Source organism: Suillus discolor (assembly GCF_016758755.1).
Source record: "Suillus discolor strain FC423 chromosome Unknown F5147scaffold_78, whole genome shotgun sequence".
Taxonomy (NCBI): domain Eukaryota; kingdom Fungi; phylum Basidiomycota; class Agaricomycetes; order Boletales; family Suillaceae; genus Suillus; species Suillus discolor.
In genome coordinates this window covers 148,936-168,320 of record NW_024541325.1, presented here as the reverse complement: position 1 = coordinate 168,320, position 19,385 = coordinate 148,936, and the positions used below count along the sequence as shown (strand labels likewise).

The 19,385-nt window shown below is 39.2% G+C and overlaps 5 protein-coding genes across 5 annotated transcripts; 3 read left to right on the top strand and 2 right to left on the bottom strand.

Moving 5' to 3' along the window:
* Positions 1-221: 221 nt before the first annotated feature.
* F5147DRAFT_657130 (uncharacterized protein) lies at positions 222-3,612 on the top strand (the record flags this gene model as incomplete). The annotated part of the gene is made up of 12 exons (XM_041434215.1): positions 222-341; positions 412-642; positions 700-937; positions 1,458-1,667; positions 1,797-2,098; positions 2,148-2,196; positions 2,223-2,251; positions 2,305-2,384; positions 2,731-2,750; positions 2,814-2,866; positions 2,919-3,148; positions 3,363-3,612. 12 exons carry the CDS (start codon positions 222-224, stop codon positions 3,610-3,612), a joined length of 1,812 nt encoding a protein of 603 aa, XP_041287621.1.
* Positions 3,613-10,818: 7,206 nt separating this feature from the next.
* F5147DRAFT_657129 (uncharacterized protein) lies at positions 10,819-11,513 on the bottom strand (the record flags this gene model as incomplete). Its single annotated transcript, XM_041434214.1, has 4 exons — positions 10,819-10,977; positions 11,033-11,058; positions 11,118-11,201; positions 11,390-11,513. 4 exons carry the CDS (start codon positions 11,511-11,513, stop codon positions 10,819-10,821), a joined length of 393 nt encoding a protein of 130 aa, XP_041287620.1.
* Positions 11,514-14,455: 2,942 nt separating this feature from the next.
* F5147DRAFT_657128 (uncharacterized protein) lies at positions 14,456-15,142 on the top strand (the record flags this gene model as incomplete). Its single annotated transcript, XM_041434213.1, has 5 exons — positions 14,456-14,485; positions 14,545-14,616; positions 14,669-14,696; positions 14,868-14,915; positions 14,988-15,142. 5 exons carry the CDS (start codon positions 14,456-14,458, stop codon positions 15,140-15,142), a joined length of 333 nt encoding a protein of 110 aa, XP_041287619.1.
* Positions 15,143-15,528: 386 nt separating this feature from the next.
* F5147DRAFT_778963 (uncharacterized protein) lies at positions 15,529-15,942 on the top strand (the record flags this gene model as incomplete). The annotated part of the gene is made up of 1 exon (XM_041442214.1): positions 15,529-15,942. The coding sequence occupies one exon, from the start codon at positions 15,529-15,531 to the stop codon at positions 15,940-15,942; it is 414 nt and encodes a 137-aa protein (XP_041287618.1).
* Positions 15,943-16,203: 261 nt separating this feature from the next.
* On the bottom strand, positions 16,204-16,987 carry F5147DRAFT_657127 (uncharacterized protein; the record flags this gene model as incomplete). Its single annotated transcript, XM_041434212.1, has 4 exons — positions 16,204-16,235; positions 16,278-16,344; positions 16,458-16,496; positions 16,817-16,987. The coding sequence occupies 4 exons, from the start codon at positions 16,985-16,987 to the stop codon at positions 16,204-16,206; spliced, it is 309 nt and encodes a 102-aa protein (XP_041287617.1).
* Positions 16,988-19,385: the final 2,398 nt, after the last annotated feature.

Below are 19,385 nucleotides of genomic sequence, written 5' to 3'. Positions count from 1 at the left end.
TCAGGAGGGCAAGTATGAAGTGTGCACTTATAAAGACTCTCCTGAATTGGGTGCGTATACTAGGTCCTTGGAGCTTGTATATAATTGACTGTACAGTATGATAGAAAGCCAATCAATCAATGCAAGACATCACCTCAAAGCCAGTCATCCCTCCCTGTCCTTCAAGGAAGACGTCTCTGACAGATGCCGAATCAGCTAGGCTTCTGGTTGAAGGTACAGCAATGGTCAGCACTTTATTGCTTCTTTGGTTCACAAAACCCACCTTGGCGAGCCTCTGCAATGCAAAAAATGAACGTTGCAGTGGGAACAAGAATGATCTTGTGGGCAGGCTATTAGATTGGGTATGTCAGTTATCTTGTTATCCTTGTTCTCCTTGTCATCTACTACACTTGTCTAATCTTGGTACCACAGCATTTAGCGCAGAATTTGCCATGCACACAAATGACACTAGAAGCATCTACTACAGGGAAAGAAGTTCGAAATAACCAGAGAAAGGCGGAAGAATATATTTCTGCATCTTCAGAAGTTGATTCTGACACACTGATGACCTACACCCGAATTGTCTTGGTTGCGCTGTGCTCGGAGCAACACCTCAACATTGTCAGTCAGAAGAAAATTCTTGTCCAGCGCCTCATCCGATGGGTACGTCTCATCACAAATCGAGTACTGCAGAGTGACTGACGCTGCTGGCAAATTCAGCGAGCTGAGAAAGACCAACACAACAATAATGATCACGGAGTTCCCACAGATTTCGAAAATATACACAACTCTCACAGCGAAGACCCCGCAGGACGACCAAGTGATATGAACGACGATCAACTTCATTGTGTCGTCCTGGGTAAATCTCTTGTCACTGAGATACAGAAAGATATGCTACGTACTGAATTGCCCACATGGTTTAGCCGGGCTCCCAAAGCTCTTGGCTCAAAAGCTCAGGGTAAACTCAGTGCAGATCAATGGCGTGCAGCATGCACCGTCAACATGATCATTACCCTCATATGACTCTGGGGCAGGAAAGATGGTGTGATCAAGGCTATGCTGGACAATTACATGGATCTAGTCACTGCTGTCGAGTTTGGTTGCATGCTCATTATCTCCCCTGGACATATCAGCCAATATGATTTCTACATGCAGCGCTATCTCAAAAACTTCAAGGACCTTTACAAAACCTTACAACTGGTTCCGAGCCACCACATCTCTCTCCACCTTGGCAAATTCTTGTGCTCCTTCGGTCCTGTTCATGCTTGGAGAGCTTTCACGTTTGAGTGCTATAATTATCTCCTCCAGCATGAAAACACTAATGGCAAATTCGGTGAGCAGTTCCCCATCCCTTGGATCATGAACTAATCAGCTGGGCATCACAGGCGAAATAGAACTTACTATGATGAATCACACATGCCGAGTAGCCAATTTCCACACACTAATCCAGGAGGAACATGTCCATACTGTTGTTTCAGACATGGTCGACGCGTACAGCAGATTTGCAGGCGAAGATAGGAGAGGCACTCGCATTCGTGATGTCCTTCAGTGGGAAAAACCTGTGACTGCACAAGGCCAAACACATCCAACTACTAAAGAGGTTGTCCTTGAGGAAGAATTATACTCTGCCCTGCTGCAGCTGATTGACACTACCGAGAAACTTCGCTATGTTGGCGAGGGTGACCCCAGTTCGTCAGATCAACTTTTTCTCAGGTGCAAGGTTTTGCGATCAAATCATATCCTTATCCGTGGGGTTTCATACCGGCCCTTGGACTTTTCCCGCTGTGATAGCAACATTCATTTTCGCAGTTCCCCAGGTTCAAAACCAGAGGCTGGTCGCATCACCAAGATATTTCTTCATCATCAGTATTCAACGAATGACAGTATGATCGAGGAGACTTTCATAGCCCTCCAAACTCTAATTCCATTGTCTGACACTGATGTCCCTTACAATCCTTATCGTCAGTACCCTCTTGCAGGGGGGTTTCTATGTTACAATGAGTATCATACTAATTACCATGTCATTCGGCCTTCCAGTGTCATTTGCCACTATGCAAGGAAACCCATGCGTGTTCAGAGAATCCGTCAGCCCTGTGTACATGTTCTGCCATTAGATCGTGTAAGTACATCAGCAACAAGGGATTATAACTCTGACATTGATTGACTAGTTAATGAAGTCAACTGAGCTCCCATCGCTGGAGGTGCACGACGAACAAGGTATTGATGTGTCCGAGGTGTCGCAGTGATCAACTCCACCCCCAACACACTGACGGTAAGTTGAGAAAAAGGTGCCGTTTAACATTTCATTGACTTGGGCTGTAACAGAACACAACTTTCCACGCAGGCACTGTCCTTGTCTTTGTGCCAAGCATCTTGTCTGCACTGCGAGATAGCTATGTGGTTAGGTGTTTTCAAAGTCTCTCAATCGATCATTCTTGCGTTCCCGACACCCACTTTAGCGAGAGAGTCTTGTCAGACGTTAACAGTCACTGAAGCAGACTCCGAACAGCAAAGTCTCTCATACTATAATTCAGCATCGTCTGTGCTTAAGGCTATTAGCTGTCGACGTTGTCACGACCTAGGGTGGTTGGGCTGGACCAAATGAAGCTCAGGGTGGAACATGAGTAGCTGGAGCCGCTGGGAGGGTGGGATACTAGTCACTATTTCGGTTGTATCAGACTTGAATAGGAACATTAATCAAATTATAATCAATCATGACTGTAAACGAGTGAGAAATGCAAAACAAATTAGAATTTTTGAGCTATACAATAGTATGTGAAAGGAAGATGCAGGTGGGAGCGAGTGTGTAGTGCCCTGTTAGCATTCCGAAGTAGATCGGCTCCCAACAGAGTTCAGTGGTGAAGACCTCAACGTCAACCACCGCTCGGTAAGCATATTTCCTCATCATTCTTAAGTCGATGCTCACCGCCCTCACACAGATCTACTCTGCGCTGTCTTGCCATGTTTGTGTCACTCCCTCAAACACCCATCACCGAGCCATCCGATCAGTACTTGATATTGACATCCCCGAATTCAACTCCCACAGTGCTGCCAGCTCTGACACCACCAACAAAAATCACTGCTGCTCCGAATTCTACTTCCAAGCCCCACAGCATACACCAATTTGGCTTCCTCATCTTTGTGTCCCACCGTCTCCCACAAAACTTGGGTGTGTAGTGTAGTCTCCTTCACAGTATTTTGTTATTTACATATCATGAAACTTTAATTATGAACCAACTTCATTTTTCGTGTCTGCTTGACTGAGGGAGAAGATGCAATATACAAATTATGACTACCAATATTCGACAGGAACAATGAACATGTATATAGACAGTAGGGTAGTATGCATGATGTAGTGGAAATCACCGAAGAAAAATATGAAGGCGCCTGCCGCCACAAGGTAGTGGTAAGAGTCAACTGGTGGAGAAAGACAACAAGGGAAAACATGTTGTCGACGAATGCAAAGGGGATCCGACGCTAGATCTTGATGTGGACATGCTGCCTGGTCATGATGCGCTGTTCCGAAAAATTTTGAGCAGTGGCAATAGCATATTTCATGGTGACACGGTCGCAGAATTGGCGTTAAGGGTTATAGGGAGGATGCAGGGAGGTGGCACCATTCATGAGCACTAGGGTTGGGAAAAAAAGGCAGAGAATGCTGTTCGCCGAGACCGCGAGCTTGACGAGTAGAACAACGAAGACATGTAATTAGGACAATGAAGACGACAATCCCCGACTCCCACTTTAGTGGGAAGAAGGTTTTGTCAGATCCAAATGTCCAGGCACCTATACGCTGATGCATGGGAACCTTTTTGGTTGTACAGAATGAATGTGTGATAGCGATTTGGATCCATACTTTAGTCTGTGTTGTTCGACTCGTCTCTACAGTGAATTGTGTACGTCTTTTCATTTTCTCTTGATGTCCTTATTTTATTGAAATGACCACCTTCATATTTAGAATGTCTGTGTTTCCCTCGAAACACCCCAGCACGTGTCCTTGAGTTCTCGATGCTACAGATTGCCCACCTCACAATATCCTTCACGATATACAAACATATCCTCTATTCTTGCTTTGTATTACCTGCAATATAATGAATCTGTATATGCAACAGCTGAGAAATTTTGTTGTTTGTTCAACCAACAAATGCTCCCTCACTTGTTCCACTCTCGTCCCACTCGTTCGCCATCTCATTCTGTTTTTGTCCATTTCTCATTACACTTTCGTCTCATTCGCTTGCTGTCTTGTTCTACTTGTTTCAAAGTTCATTTTCTCATTGCATGTTCTCTTACTTGTCCGCTATCATGTTCTGTTTGTTTCCCTTTTGTGCTGCATCCACTTTCTCTCATTCACTCACTGCATGCTCTTGTTGTGCTAACAGCACTTTTGTCTTACTCGCTTGCTCTCTTGTTCTGCTTGTTTCTGATGATGTTTAAAGAGGTATGTGCACTCATCCAGAATCAGCTCTGGATGGGGCAACTAATCTCTGTTTTTTTGAAGACCTGTTTGCGCATATAGAAATGCACTATTCGCTCACTCTGATATCAAGATTACTGGAAACCCACCGTATAATGAAGATTGTTCTTCTGTGTTTCTTTTCGTTATTGTATGTTCTTCATTATCCTCATTGATTCCATTCTCTTTTAACCTTCTTTTGTGTTCCTCTTGTTCCTTTGCTAACTTGGTGCCTAGACGCGGTGGAACACTGTTTATCCCCTATTCAAATACCTCGACCGACTTGAGGAGATACCTTTTTGTCTTCTAACGCTCCTTGTAATTGCTGAATTTCATTGCGGCTAGCGTGCAGGCTTGCCTCCATCTTCCATTAGTCCGAATAATCTGACTGCTCACAGCCCAGTAACATTCATGCCGTCCCAAAACCCGGTACACATATTTTGTTCCTCTATTTGAGTACTGGCTCTCAAGTCTTACATTCTGGCGCCTTGTTTGCCCCACACATAGATTTGCAGAAAACTGGTCATCGTCGGTGATGGTGAGTTATTTATCATGTTTCCTGTGGTGCTGTGACTCATGGCTTGTGAGATCTCCGCAAGATGCTCAGATCATCTTTCACGCCATAGCATTTGGAGTCTTGTCCATGGTCACACATCTCGTCTGGACACAGAGAACCTTAAAGCGCGCTTATAAGCAGGCAGCACTCAATGAGGTGGCCTCGAAGGCACGTCAAAAAGAGGATCGGAGAAAGGAATGTAAATGTTCTGTATGTATCCATGGCTTGATATTCGAGCTGGTCATTACCTCTGACATGTTTGCAGCTATATCACAGGCATTTGGACGTTGCTTGTGCAGTTTTGGACCTGCGACCTCACATCTCGATGCTCACAAGAATCGGTCCTGATGGTATGAGTAGCGACGAGACAGCGAATGAGAATGATGTCCCTCAATACCACATACTCGGAAGGCACTGGCGCAGTCTGGAAGTCACGGCTTGGCTACGTATATTTGATGTGATCTACCATCACAATTGATATGGCCCTGCGGGGACTGGTTCGCAGGGCAACAACGCTTGAATGCGATTTGAGTCTATGTCTATGGGTCACCCGCAAGGGCAGTCCGTCGACTCCCTCGTAATGCTTACCATGCTGAGTGGTATGATGGCCTCGATCAGTACGACCGGGAGGAACTTGACAGGTGTGAGGGTGAGGTTTATGCCTTCACGCACGTTCCTAACATTCAACTGTAAGTTTGCAGTGTTTCCATCCAATTTTTACTTCCATCACCTCATGCTATTATATAGGGCCGCGCAGAGGCTAGCCGGCGAGCCGAGTCATCTTCGACACTACACATGAAACATGCAGCTCTGCGCCGAATCACGCTATCGTATAAGTACTTTGTCCGAATTTTGCATCTTAAGTTCCTTTTGTGGTTTATCATGATTAATCTTAGAAGTAAGTACATTTGAATGTCGTTTACGTCGACAATAGACACTTGCACGGAGAAGAAGTTAACATACTACTACACTACTAGTGGTACTTAACATTTTGTAACATCCTCTTCAACATGTGCTCAGTGTCCCAGATGCGATAGATTGGTGGTCTATCCCAAAGCGAGGCATGAGTGTACAGCCCATACTGTCATATAGATATATCTTAAGTGGACTATAATCCTAAAAGTCCGATACATACTCTTCTGTTGTTATCCATCATCCAACCGGATGTATCCAGGATATATTGTACATCAGAATCATGCTGGCGGCTTCCCTCCCCAACGCTTGCGGAGCCATGCTGTGTACCCAGCAAGTTTGGATGTCAAAGTATGAGTGCCTATGGATTGACCTGCTTGTTTTGGTTCATTGTCTGAATCCATGAGTCTTAATTTCATTATGATTGACTCGCTGATTTAGTCTTACTAGTTCTCATAATTGTTAATACTTGGGGTGGGTGCAACTTGAAGTACTCATAAGAGTATGAGTGCCTATGGATTGACCCGCTCATTTTGGTTCATTGTCTGAATCTGTGAGTCTTAATTTCATTACAATTGACTTGCTGATTTAGTCTTACTAGTTCTCATAATCCTTAATACTCGGGGTGGGTACAACTCGAAGTACTCTTAAGTACAAGTGCCTATGGATTGACCCACTTGTTTTGGTTCATTGTCTGAATCCATGAGTCTTGATCTCATTACGATTGACTCCCTGTTTTAGTCTTACTAATTCTCATAATCCTTAATACTCAGGGTGGTACAACTCTAAGTCCGAGAGCCATATATGCCATTCTGAGAAGTTTGGTAGGCTGGCTGATCGATAACCATACAGAACAGATATATTCCACAGTGGATAACTAGATGTATACTTGATCTCAATGTGGTCCTGTTGCTCAACTTTGCCTTGCATAGTTGATCATGTTACGAGCAGCATGCCTCAGCCCTATGTAATTGGTCTTGTTACATACATATCTCAAAGAATGTTGAGTACACTCATGCCTTCACACCACTCTCAATGAGTCGTGTGGAGGATTGTGAATGACAGTTCTATGATTTCCTTTTTGAGTAGTGGTCAGAGTGTAGAGGATATGTGAATCTTACACATCACTTTATATTACTTTATATTGTTTCAGTGTGGGTGCAGGTAGAGCTCTTGTGTAATGTGTTAGTTGATGGAAAAGTTTGACCAAATGTTAAAATAATATATGCTTTGCTCTGTAAACAAAATTGGTAATAAAGTAACATTTGACTTTTTTTTGTCAGCAAATCAAATTTTGACCAAAGTCAACATCAACAGTCAGCAGTCGACAGTTGACAGATTGATTGATTATGGTAGGTTTACCTGTCGACTGTTGACTGCTGACTGTTGATGTTGACTTTGGTCAAAATTTGATTTGCTGACAAAAAAAAGTCAAATTTTACTTTATTACCAATTTTGTTTACAGAGCAAAGCATATATTATTTTAACATTTGGTCAATTTTTTTTCCATCAACTAACATTGTTTTTTTCATCATATCTCAGAGGAACAAAAGTGTAGAAATAAGAGGAATGTAGGGTGTGATAAATTAAAAACTCTTTGGAATATGATCAGAATCAAAATGATATGTTTCTTGCATTCATAGACAAAATTTTCTTAGCTTGATTCCAATGAAAAAAGAATAAAGAAAAATTAATTACAGTTGAAATTTACTCAAAATATAAGTTTGTGACATATTGAAAATATGAACATTATGTGACCCCATAGAAAAATGACAACAAAAACACATGACAGCATAAATGTTATGTCTGATAAAAATGTGTAGATATGGTGAGCAGAATTTATATGTCAAAAAACAACTCAAACTGTTATAAACTAAGAAATATGCAGGCAAAAATTAAAGTTTTGTTAACATTTTTTGCCACAACCAAAGGTGACCTGAGTTTGTCTAAGATCACACTGGGTTCAACATTTGTTCCATGGGCAAATTGGTTCCTGCCCCCAGTGTCACCTTGCTTTGATTAGTATTTGACTAAAATCTCATTTCCACGGTAGTTATTGCTATGGATTCATCCTGCTTTGTTAGTTAACATTTCTGCAATTTTGACAAATAAACTATGCTCCTGCAGGTGCCTGCTTTTCTTGTGATTTAACACAAATATGAGTCTAATATTTGCATGTTTGAATGACTCAAAAAAACTAATTCATAGTTAATAAAAAGTCACAAAGGAATGATATACATAATAACATAGCATGATTTATATATGTAAACAAGGATATATAAGTTGAGATGATTATTTCTATCATCAAGACATTTGGGCTTTAATGTCATACTCTTTCATTTATGTACTTGTGACAAACCTAATGGCTAGTGCTTTTCATTCTTATCATGTGTCCCTACATTATACATATCCAACTTGATGTCATGCTATTTCTTGAAGGCACCTTCATTTAGATTATCCTCACCTAGGCTGTTCATATCATTAACCAAGAGTATGTATATTATGACACATTTCAGAAACTTCTCTATAAAGTAGTCAGATCTGCTGTAAGTAATAAGCAAAAAACTCACCTTGCCTAATATGAAAGCCTCTGATTATTTTCTCCACATTAAGTTTAGCCTTTAGATTAGCTTTTATATAATTATCAATATTCCTATATAATAATCTCATGCTAGATATATATGAGTGTCATTTGATGTTTATAATAATGGCTATAAAAGAGTATATATGGGTTTTACTTTATATTTATTCCTTAGTACCAATTCCCTCTAGCTAGTTACTTAATAAATGGTATAATGGCTAGATTAATCTTTAAAATAACTTATATGCATACTTTTGTATTCAATGTATTTATGTTATGTTCTGTAATATCTTCTAATCAGCTTTGCAATTTGAGTTTTGCTTTGGAAGTTGTTCAACTTTAATACTAACTAGTTAGTACTAGTAATAGCAGTTGAACTTCTACAGCTCTCCTTAGAGCATTTCTTGAGGAGCAATGCTTTTTGAGATATAAAAAGCAGTTAGGATGTTAGATATTAGTTGTAAGAAAACATATATTAGCACCAGCTACCTATAGTACAATTAGATTCTTATCAAGCATAATCATATATACCTGTTTATTAATAGTCAGGTTAATGGTATAGAAACTATACTATCTCTTTTATATAGTGATAGTCTATGAGAGAGTACTAACTTAAAGTTATGTTAGACCAACTTAAGGAGAATGCATAAATCATTACAGCTAATATTGTATTAACTAGGTCTCTTAGTATATATACACTCTAACTTAGTATTAAAGAAACCACAAGGCAGAGTATTGAGTAAACAGACTACTTTGTCTCTACTAGCCATAAATAGAGCACTTTTAGCGAACATCTTGAGTTGTCTTCAAAATATAACTATAGGTCTTTTTTTCTTAACTATATCTTAGGATTTTAATCCAAGTTTTTATCTCCTTTCAAGCTCAAGATTTGAGCTAAGAATAAGTTATTCTCAAGCTAGAGTAAGTGATAGAGAACAGTTGGCCACCTAAAACTATTATGACTGGCTAAAAATATAAGCAGACAAAAAAAGTTGTCTTAAAGATATAAAACAGCATAAAACAACTGATAGAGTATGTGTCTATCCTGCAAGATATTTTTCTGTAGCTTTAATTTCTGTAAGCTGTGTTGTACTAAGAGGTCATGAGTAAAACATTCTAGATTAAAGGTCAATCATTGGCTTGATCCATACAGACCAATGAAGCTTTCTGGCTGTATGTTTATTTTTGAAGTAAGAATATTGTATTGTATTTTGCAGACAATTTCTATCTAGAGCTGTTTTCTATTGGCTTTAAAAAATGTCTTAAGCTAAATCTTGACAACTATTCTGTAGATCAGCTAATGCCAGCATCTGCTATGATCATACTACTTGCTTTATTTTCCTATCTAACATCTATTCCTATACTATCTAAATAAGCATAATCAGTGTAGACTAAAAGGATATCCTTTTCAAAGGAACAAAGAAAGACATCCTAAATACACATTTAATACATGAATATATTTTTCATAAATCAGTTTAGAGCTAGTGCCACCACAGTGTCTACTGTTAAGTAGCTACTAAAAGCAACCACAAAGTTGAAGTGATTTCTTAATAACAAATAATTGAGAATATTAGTCTGGATATAAATAAGAGCTTACCAAGAAACTAATCACTACAAAATGGCGAAGCTGTAAGGCCAATATATTACACAATGTCTAACCTCTTTTCAAAGATGCAAGATAAGATTGCTGCCTATCTAGTAGCTGGCTTTGTAATTATAAATCTAATTAAGGAAGTGGTATCCTACAAGAGCCTAAGTGACACTTCCACAGCATCCAAGATCTAGCCTATTAGAGTTACAAATTATAACGAGCATGAAGTAGACTCTGTCCAGTTCTTCATATAGGCTAGAGACTCAGCTAGTAGCACTCCTATTAACAATGAAAATCATAATTCTTAGTGCATGACCTATAACATAAGTTTTCATATCCACCTTCTACTATGCCACTTAATTTTGTATAAATATTGATGTTTACCTTGAATAAGGATACTGTTACTGGCATGTTGGTACATAGGTTGTCTAGTATAAGAAAATATATAGTCTGGTAAGAATGAATTGCATCATTCTTTGACAATTTCAATATATACAATAGATCCAAAAAATGTGAAATATACTAATTAAGAAGCAATACTTCTACTCAATCTCATTTTGTTATCTTCTTACTGTGACCAGTGAACCCATATAATAGGTACTGTTGGTTCCCTCATGATACAGCAACTCATTATGGTCCTCTAGAAGTGGTAGTGTACTAAGATCCTCTGTGTCGTCAAGTTAGTCAATATATGGTGGTATCTTGTCATGAACTCATAGCATGCCCAGTCAGCACAGATAAATGTCTCAGACAGTGTGCCTTATAACTAATGGAAATCCTAGTTCATTGTAACAGCACTGGACACAGTCACCAAATGGCTGTGGAATAAGATTGAAGATGACATGAGATGGATTGATGTATATGTCGCACACATGATCCAGTGCTTTGTGCTCCACCTTGTTGATCTGTAAAATAAGTCTTATCATACCAGATGATAATAGCATGCAAAATACTACTTACTTTGAAGTCCAATACACTGAAATTCTCTGCCAACTCATATATGAGGTTTGGCATGCCATAAGGAAGAACCTTGTTTCGGTCTCACCTTTTAGTAGTGTTGTTGAGTTGGTCCTGGTATGCATCCAATTCTTGCTGTAACCAGAGTATAAACACCCATCAAAAATGCATCCTGATATTAAGATCCTAAGCCAGTATTAGCATGAGATGAACAAATAAAAAATAAAAATGCACAGCTGCAGAGTGTTATGAGTATCAGCCAGCCTGACAGGACACCATGGTCTAAAAGTGCTTCAAATCCTGGCGTGAAACAGTGTCATAGTTGCGACCATGTAATCTCAGGCATTATATTCTTCTTACTCTGCATCCAGCGGTGTTGCAGAGTACCCTGCAGGGCAGGATCATACCACTGGCGAAGCATAGTATGTGCATTGGCAATTCCAAAATTCTTGGATTCAGGGTCACTCTGAGTTACCATAGGCATATCTGGGTAGGTAGATTAGATAGTATCAGTGAAGAAATGGTCTTAGAAGACAGAAAAGCCTTACGTCCAAGTGTCTCAAGCATGTCAAGGTAATAACTAAGTATAAGCTGTGGGTTTCGGTTTGAGTGTCAGACCCTAATCCACATGATCCGACCTGAAAACAGCTCAATGCTAGTATGGAGGCCAAGACCGTGCTTAAGCTATTTATCGTATTGATTGACTGCAAATATGTCGTTCACACCTGCAGCCCAGAATCGCCTCCTTCAAAGGTGATTGGCCTTATGCTGCCGGATGAGTTCTGGTTTATGTATAGCAAAATAAGATATGACGATGCTCCAATGCACTGTTGAATAAGTTAATTTAAAATAAACATTACCTGGCTACACTCATGCCCCACTCATGACATAACAAGTTTACCATTTCATGTGCTCCTGTGTTTGGGTATGTTTCACACAGGTCAGCCATTGCATCATGAACAGTGTCGACTGTATGACTTTGCTGTCGTGTTCTTTGAAGGCCCATTCCATTGCAAATCTCGAAAAATTTGGTGAGTCTAACATAATCATTGTAAGAACATGCCTAGTGTCAGAGGAAGGTAAAGGACACACCCTAGACCATAATGTAAAGTATCAAAATATTTCCACAATTCTTTGACAATCTGTTTGTTGGTCTGACATGCCTTCCAGAGATGGAGAATGTGTGGTGTAAGTGCATCCAAAGGTGCTATATCAGAGGCAAGTTAGCATTGAGCGCAATACAACAATGGGTCAGTTTTGGTTGGGCATTGGGCATCAGAATTGGTCTGTTAAGCTAGAGGTAAGGGCAACTGCCAGTATATTTATTGTGTAGGAAACATCTCAGATCAAGCACCAATACAAGGTTAACTTAAGCTTATCATGACATGAGCCTCTGCTGACTATTTCCAATAATAGCCTATATCACCTCCCCTATGAGAGGATGACCTTTATATACATAAGGCCCTGTGACTATCATAAAATAATAATTATAACTTCAAGGGTATTTCAAATTAGAAGGAGGGGGTGGTGACTTTGGAAGCTAATGTTTCTTCTTCATAACTTAGAGAGGGCTCTTAATGGTACCCATATTCTCATCTATTGCATAATCACCATTAAAGTGATCTAATGCATTTTTGGAGGGAGGGGGGGAGGGGCAGAAAATACGCCAATATTCTTTGAATATAAGTTGTTAGTAGTGATAATAGATATAAAATAATTTTAAATGTTGACATTAGGTGAACTATCAGGACTAGAAAGGTGAATAAAAGGAAAATTATCATAAAAGAGAGCTGAGTAGGTCAGAGCTGTAGATCAATTATATTAGTGTAAAAGAAGAACATATTGGCTAGATATGTGTTTAGGGGAGGGATATATATTGGGCAAGGAATGTATGTTAGAAGAGAAATATATATTAGAGAAGAAATATATATTGAGAGAGGAATATGTATTAGGGAGTCATGTACATTAGGGAGGTATATATTGAGGGTGGGCTGATTATTAGAAACATATGTAGGCTGATTGTCAAGAGGATATGCATAAGAGGGATCAGCTTCAGTGATGGTGCCAAGGTATATGAAGGAATCAGCTCCACCATGTGGTTGAATGAGTGAATACAGTACATCTGTATGATTCATATCTGGCTTAAATGAATGAGTCTTTATCATTATTAAGGAATTGTTATACTAGATAGAATCAAGATCAAAGTATCATAAAAGATTTATGCAAATAAGTTTTACAAAAATCAATCAGCTAAGAACCAAAAACTAAGTATAACAGACTTACCTAGTAGATTTTGTGTAGGTATTCTATTAAGTAGTATAACTTACAGAGAATCACATTACTTTTAAGGAGCTAGTTTAGCACTTTCTTAACAAACCTTATAGTATACTGTTAATGCAGGACACAAAGTCTATTTAATGAAAAAGAGAAACCCTGAGTTTAATAGACCTAGAAAGGTACCTTTTCTTCATCCTTCTTTCTCTTATACTTTCTAATATCTACTATGCTGATCTAATACTCATGGACCTCATGAAAGAAGGAGAATGTCCTAATATAGATCTTATTAGAACCTGACTGAAGAGAGTAGAGGGACTGACTGAGATCCCTATTCACTATAGAGATACAGAATCTCTTAAGAATCTAATAGAACAGCAGGAAACTCCTAGCGATATATTTAATTTTTAGGTGTTTTGATCAAAATAAAATGTTATGCAACAATTGATATTCAACTTACTAAAAATAGCACTATCTGTAGAAACTGTGCAACCACTTCCAAATGGTATATAAAGTTTAATAACTATACTTACTGCTAGTTACAAGAACTTCATAGTATTGTGTGTGATTGAGGTGGACTTTGTAAGTATTTTGGATGTCTTTCTCTAAGCTACAGAGGTGTATATATTGTGTATTTTAAACTGCTTTACTGCATCAACTGACATTATTTCTATTAATGCCCAGGACTCTCCATTGCAAATATCACCACTTATTATTGATTCCCTATATCATGATACAGTCAATGTCTACATTTTTTTTTAAATACAATACCTATCTTTAATTTCCATAAATAAAGTATCTTTTCATTTAAGTTCATGACTATCTGTCATCTATCATGAAAAACTATAACTGCTATTACATGTTGTTCATGGCCTTTGAATTCACATGAGTATAACCTAAAGTTATTGGAAGGTATGTGTTTTGTTGCTTTTCTCTCATCTTTATCTTTCAACCAGCTTCAGAATAAGAAAACAGAGATCATTAGTATCCTCCATTAGCATATAAGTTATATTGACAGCATCATTCCAGAAACAGCAAGATTTCTGTAGACTAGCAGTGTAATGTTAGCAAGTTCTAAATTATTGCAATTGGTAGCCATGAACTCATATATATACCAGACAGTGACCACCTACATTCATTACCACTCGGCTCATGCCATCTCCGGATGAGAAGAAGGAACTAGTAAGTTGGTATATTATTGTACCAGTTGTATTTACAGCTAATATTACCTTTTATAACAGTCCAAGTCCAGTACATATCATACTGGAACAGACAAAGACAAGGTGGAGGGCAAGGGCAAGCATCCACATCTGGTAAGGCACCTAGTAACTAACATCTGGTTAGTACTGTGCTAATTCTTTATAGCAATACATTGGTTCGCCTCTACTACCATGTGAGAAATGTATGATAATGAATTTGGATTATGAGAGCTGAGTAACAAAAAGAGGCAAGGTTGCCCATACTTGCACCTTTTGCAATAAGTGGAGGATGAAATGCATCTGGCCAAATCAACTGGACACACCCTCAACTGCTATAAGCACGACCACTACACCCACACCACCAGTCACACTCATTGCCACTCACTTCAAGACCACCAGAAAGAGTAAGACTAGTGGGTAGTCTAAAGGCAAAGGCAAAGGCAAATCTATTATTTCCAGTTGTATGTCTACTAATCCTATCCTAGACATGAAAGCTCAGCATCCCAGTCCTATCTCAGAGGAACCAGATATTGACATTGAGATGGTTGATGATGCTTGTGCACTAACCAGCACTGGTCTTCCTGATACTGCTCCGGATGCAGTACCTGCAGTATCCGCTGATGATTTTCCTGTAGATTAGTGGATTAAACCCATGGATGACAGTATCTTACCTCCGGCACTATTCATGGAGACACCAGACAATATCCAGTACTTGCCCATCTATCTGGCTCACACTGAATGACCACCCTCTCCTGCAACCACTTCCATACCTCTTCAGTCTCACTGGCATCTCTGTCCTTTAACTAATGTGGAGTGGATACTATGTTGGCCCAAATTCAGATTAATATGGATCAGCTCTAGACACATAATGTCATTATTCATGATGACCTGTCCCATCACATCGACCAGCTGCATACCAACTATACAGAGCAATTTAGCACCCAGAAGGGACTGGTAGACCACTTGACTGTTCAGGTTTGCGGTATTGCCTAGTACCTGAGGGACAATTAAAGGATCACTATAGCAATGGCCTCAACTCCACTAGCATTCAATCTACCACCCATTATCATCCCTGGTACCCTCATATTCCCTAAGTTTGACTCCATCAGTGTTTTGGATCATGCCGTCACTAACAATGTCTTTACTCTGGATGTTTTTTTGACTAATGGATGTTTTGGTGGAGATGGCTCGCCAGTTACAAGGCACAAGCAGGCATCCTTACCTGTCTCTACCTTCACCATCAACCCTGTCTCCACCATGAGAGAATCCAGTCCACTCATTCATCTGGTTGGTACACTTCCAGTACCACATCCCACTGTTCCAATAGATTCTATGCCCTCCACTAGCACCCTTCATACCATGATCACTGGGCCATCAAATATGCTAGTGGATGGTCAGTCTATCTTAGCTTCTTTGCCAAACCAGTCATTTGCACCTTAATCATGGTAAAAAGGTTAGTCAGTAAGTGTTAGGCATCATAAGAACCCTTCTGGTGATAGGCCCAAGTAATTCTAGTATATATCATTTTTTTTTACTTATGGTTTATACCAGTAAATATTGTGCCATGCTTTCAATATATACAGAACAATTTATTACATAATTATACAGGCAAAGTATTTCTTGGTTGGTAAGGATAGTCTAATACCATGGTAGATTGTACCAAATGGTATATTAGATCAACTAATTAGTGTATTCAAGATACTAGACAATAGGCTTGAGATTATGAGATTTGCCTGTATCAGATGATAGGCCAATGTGATTATGGATGCACCTACTGGCTGATAGATTTGACTGGATCTCCAGTGTATATGATTCTTTTGGCTCAATCATTTTCATTATACACTAGATTTATTATTCATAAAATCTCATATACTAGTACATTCCTATACCACTGTCTATACCATATACCCCCAGTCCATCTATTTGCCTTAGCTACACACATTCACTCAGCTCACTTGTCTCCATTGTAAACTGGATTCACCACTCATAATGTCCTATATACTAGTACATTACATTACTGTCTAGACTATATACTCTTAGCCCATCTGTTTGCCTTAGGTATACACATTCCTCTGGCCTACTTGTCTCCATTGTAAGCCAGATTCATCATTCATAATGTCTTATATGCTAATACATTTCTATATCACTGTCTATATAATATACACTCAGCCCAATCATATATCATGGCACAATTATTGCTATGTGCCCACATGAGATGACTCATCCCCATTGGTACATTGTCATGCTCAGCTGCCCATCTGAGACAGGTAAATGTTACTGTATTATATGGGAATAATGGTACTACCATATATACCTTAACACTGGCTACTTTCTTCACTCCAAAGAAGGTCTTTTGAGCAATAATCATACTACATGGAGCAACAATCAACTGCTCATTGTATATGTGCCAGTGGCCAAAGACTGCCTTGAACTTTTTCCTTCCAGGTCTGTCCTGAGATGAACTGGTAGCAGGAAGTGCTCTCATGGTGTTCTCATCAAACTCATACTCTTCCTCATCTGATAAATCATCTGTAAGAGATGTGTTGGTGGTAATGGTAGTTCTGGCATGAGCAAGGCACTCCTGAAGCTGAAATCTGGATTGACCACACAGCTCATGAGTATCCTCAACTTGATGATATTATGGTATTGAGTAAGTGCATCAGCCACATACAATGGGCAATTAGACAGCAGGGTGTGGCAGTTATAAACTGCTGTAAAGAGTTGATTTTGTGTAGGCACTACAAAAATGGTTTCCTTAGAATTTAATGTGCAAGTGTAATGTTCATCCCAAAGAGACTGCCTATAGAACTATCTCTTGATATAAAATGCAAGGGATATCTTATTAAGATCGAAGGAGAGAAAGTAGAAAGGTCACCCAAGTGCATTCTATGTTTCTGAAGATATGTCTGAAGTACCAAAGTACTGGTCCGATGTATCTGAAGGTGGTCCAATGTCAAGAAATCAAGGTCTGAGGTTACGTGAAGTGTTTGAAAAGCTTCCGATGAACAGCGAAGGTTCTGAGAATGAAATACGGCGGGTATGTTGAAGTATAAGACTTGCGGAAGTACTGAGGTACAACTAAGCAAAGCCTATCGAAAGAACTAGAAGATAGCGAGATGTGAAATGGCAGTGGTCAAGCCAAACAATCATTCCGAATGAACAAAAAATTGATTGCATGAAGTATGACTATCTGAAAGTGACTCTACTAACTATGACTTGTAGCAAGGGAAGTGAAGTGATCTGCGAGCAACTAGCAAGCCAGATTATATCCTACAGCGTGAAGGTCTGGAAACTGTATAGGTGAAAGTAATAGTGAGATAAGCTATCTGAAATATAATAAGACTTGAGGCGAGCCGTTGCAGAGATATGCATGTAATAACGCGCAAGGCATGCTACTATATGTACTATTCAAATAAATGATTAGGCTCCAAATGGGCCGACAATGTATGTGTCCCTAAGACATAATCAATAATAGACAGACAAGGTAAAAACGCACCAGCAAAGTCAAATGGACATGGACAGGACATGGTACAGAGGATTGGAAGTGTAAACAGGCCTTGGAAGGAGACAGACGACCTTCAGACAACTCAGATGAATGCGCAGAACTTTTTGAAGGTCAAGGGAGTGTTGGAGAATACAGTATGAGTTATCTGTGAAATTGGCAGGACATGTGCCCAACACCAATCTGAGTGCTATACCACACAGCATGGATGGCCAACAGGGATACCATTAACGATAACAGCAGACACTTTATGTGTGACTATATATATCTTACCAGTTAGTCCCACATAGCCTTGAAACTATGACACTCACCAACACCTCACTCATCTTCATACATGCTTGTATATCTATTGCAGTAGTGGCAATAGACCTGCTTATAGCCATGAAGCTGAATGTAGCAGTTCCTTGCAATCATGGCCTCCATGAATCGGTCCCACTATTCACCAGTGTAGGGAGCAATGAGGGTGCTCATGTAATGCTCGCAGTCCTCCAACAGTGAAGTGATTAATTAGAGTCAGTTTGGAAACTCAGAAGTTTGAAAATATTTGCAACATTTGATGTTGAGGCTGTGTGTTTGTTCGGCAGACGGACTTCAAATTTGCATGTCAGCCTTCCAGGCATCCCTGTACTAACCTACCAAATTCTATTGCTTCATGCTCACTACAAGGCTGGTTTGGCCATTTGCCCCAAGCCAAACAGTGTAGTTACACTATTTCATCTTTTTATATACTTGGTATACATCCTCACAATGATGGAATGCCAATCAGCAGTCCTCCCTGGACTTTAACTTCAGCCAGATCTAAGTCCAGCAATTGATTATACAGTGTCTCAAAAAAGTGTCTGAATGTTTATGCATTTTCAGGTAATTGGATAATGGCAAGCTAGGATAAAACTATAACAACATAGTATAGTAATATATCTGAAAGCCCTATATTCCAGCTCAAATCTAAGATATATAGTGTGTGAACCAAATCATATATAGGCAAGATATGGTAATTTTAAATTCATGACTCATTCAGACACTTTTTTGACTTTTTATTAAAATCACAAAATCAAACCATTCATACATTATATTCTTAATTAAAGTGGTGTCATTATATTAATATGGTCTGATTTTATAAACCCACCTGAGATCATGAAATTCAACATAATCATCATGAAGCCCATCTCCTCTGCTCAAAGGGATAATATTATTGTTCTCTGCACCTCTGGTTTATCTACTAGGCAAATTGCCTCAAACTAAAAAGACTACTTGCTGCCTATCAAGATCCTCCAAAGGGGCTATTTGAACTATGAGAGAGAGTTGTAGCAGAGTGGGAAAAGATTGCTGAAGAGGAATGAGCAGAGTCTAAGATAATATTCGAACTGAGGAACTACAAGGA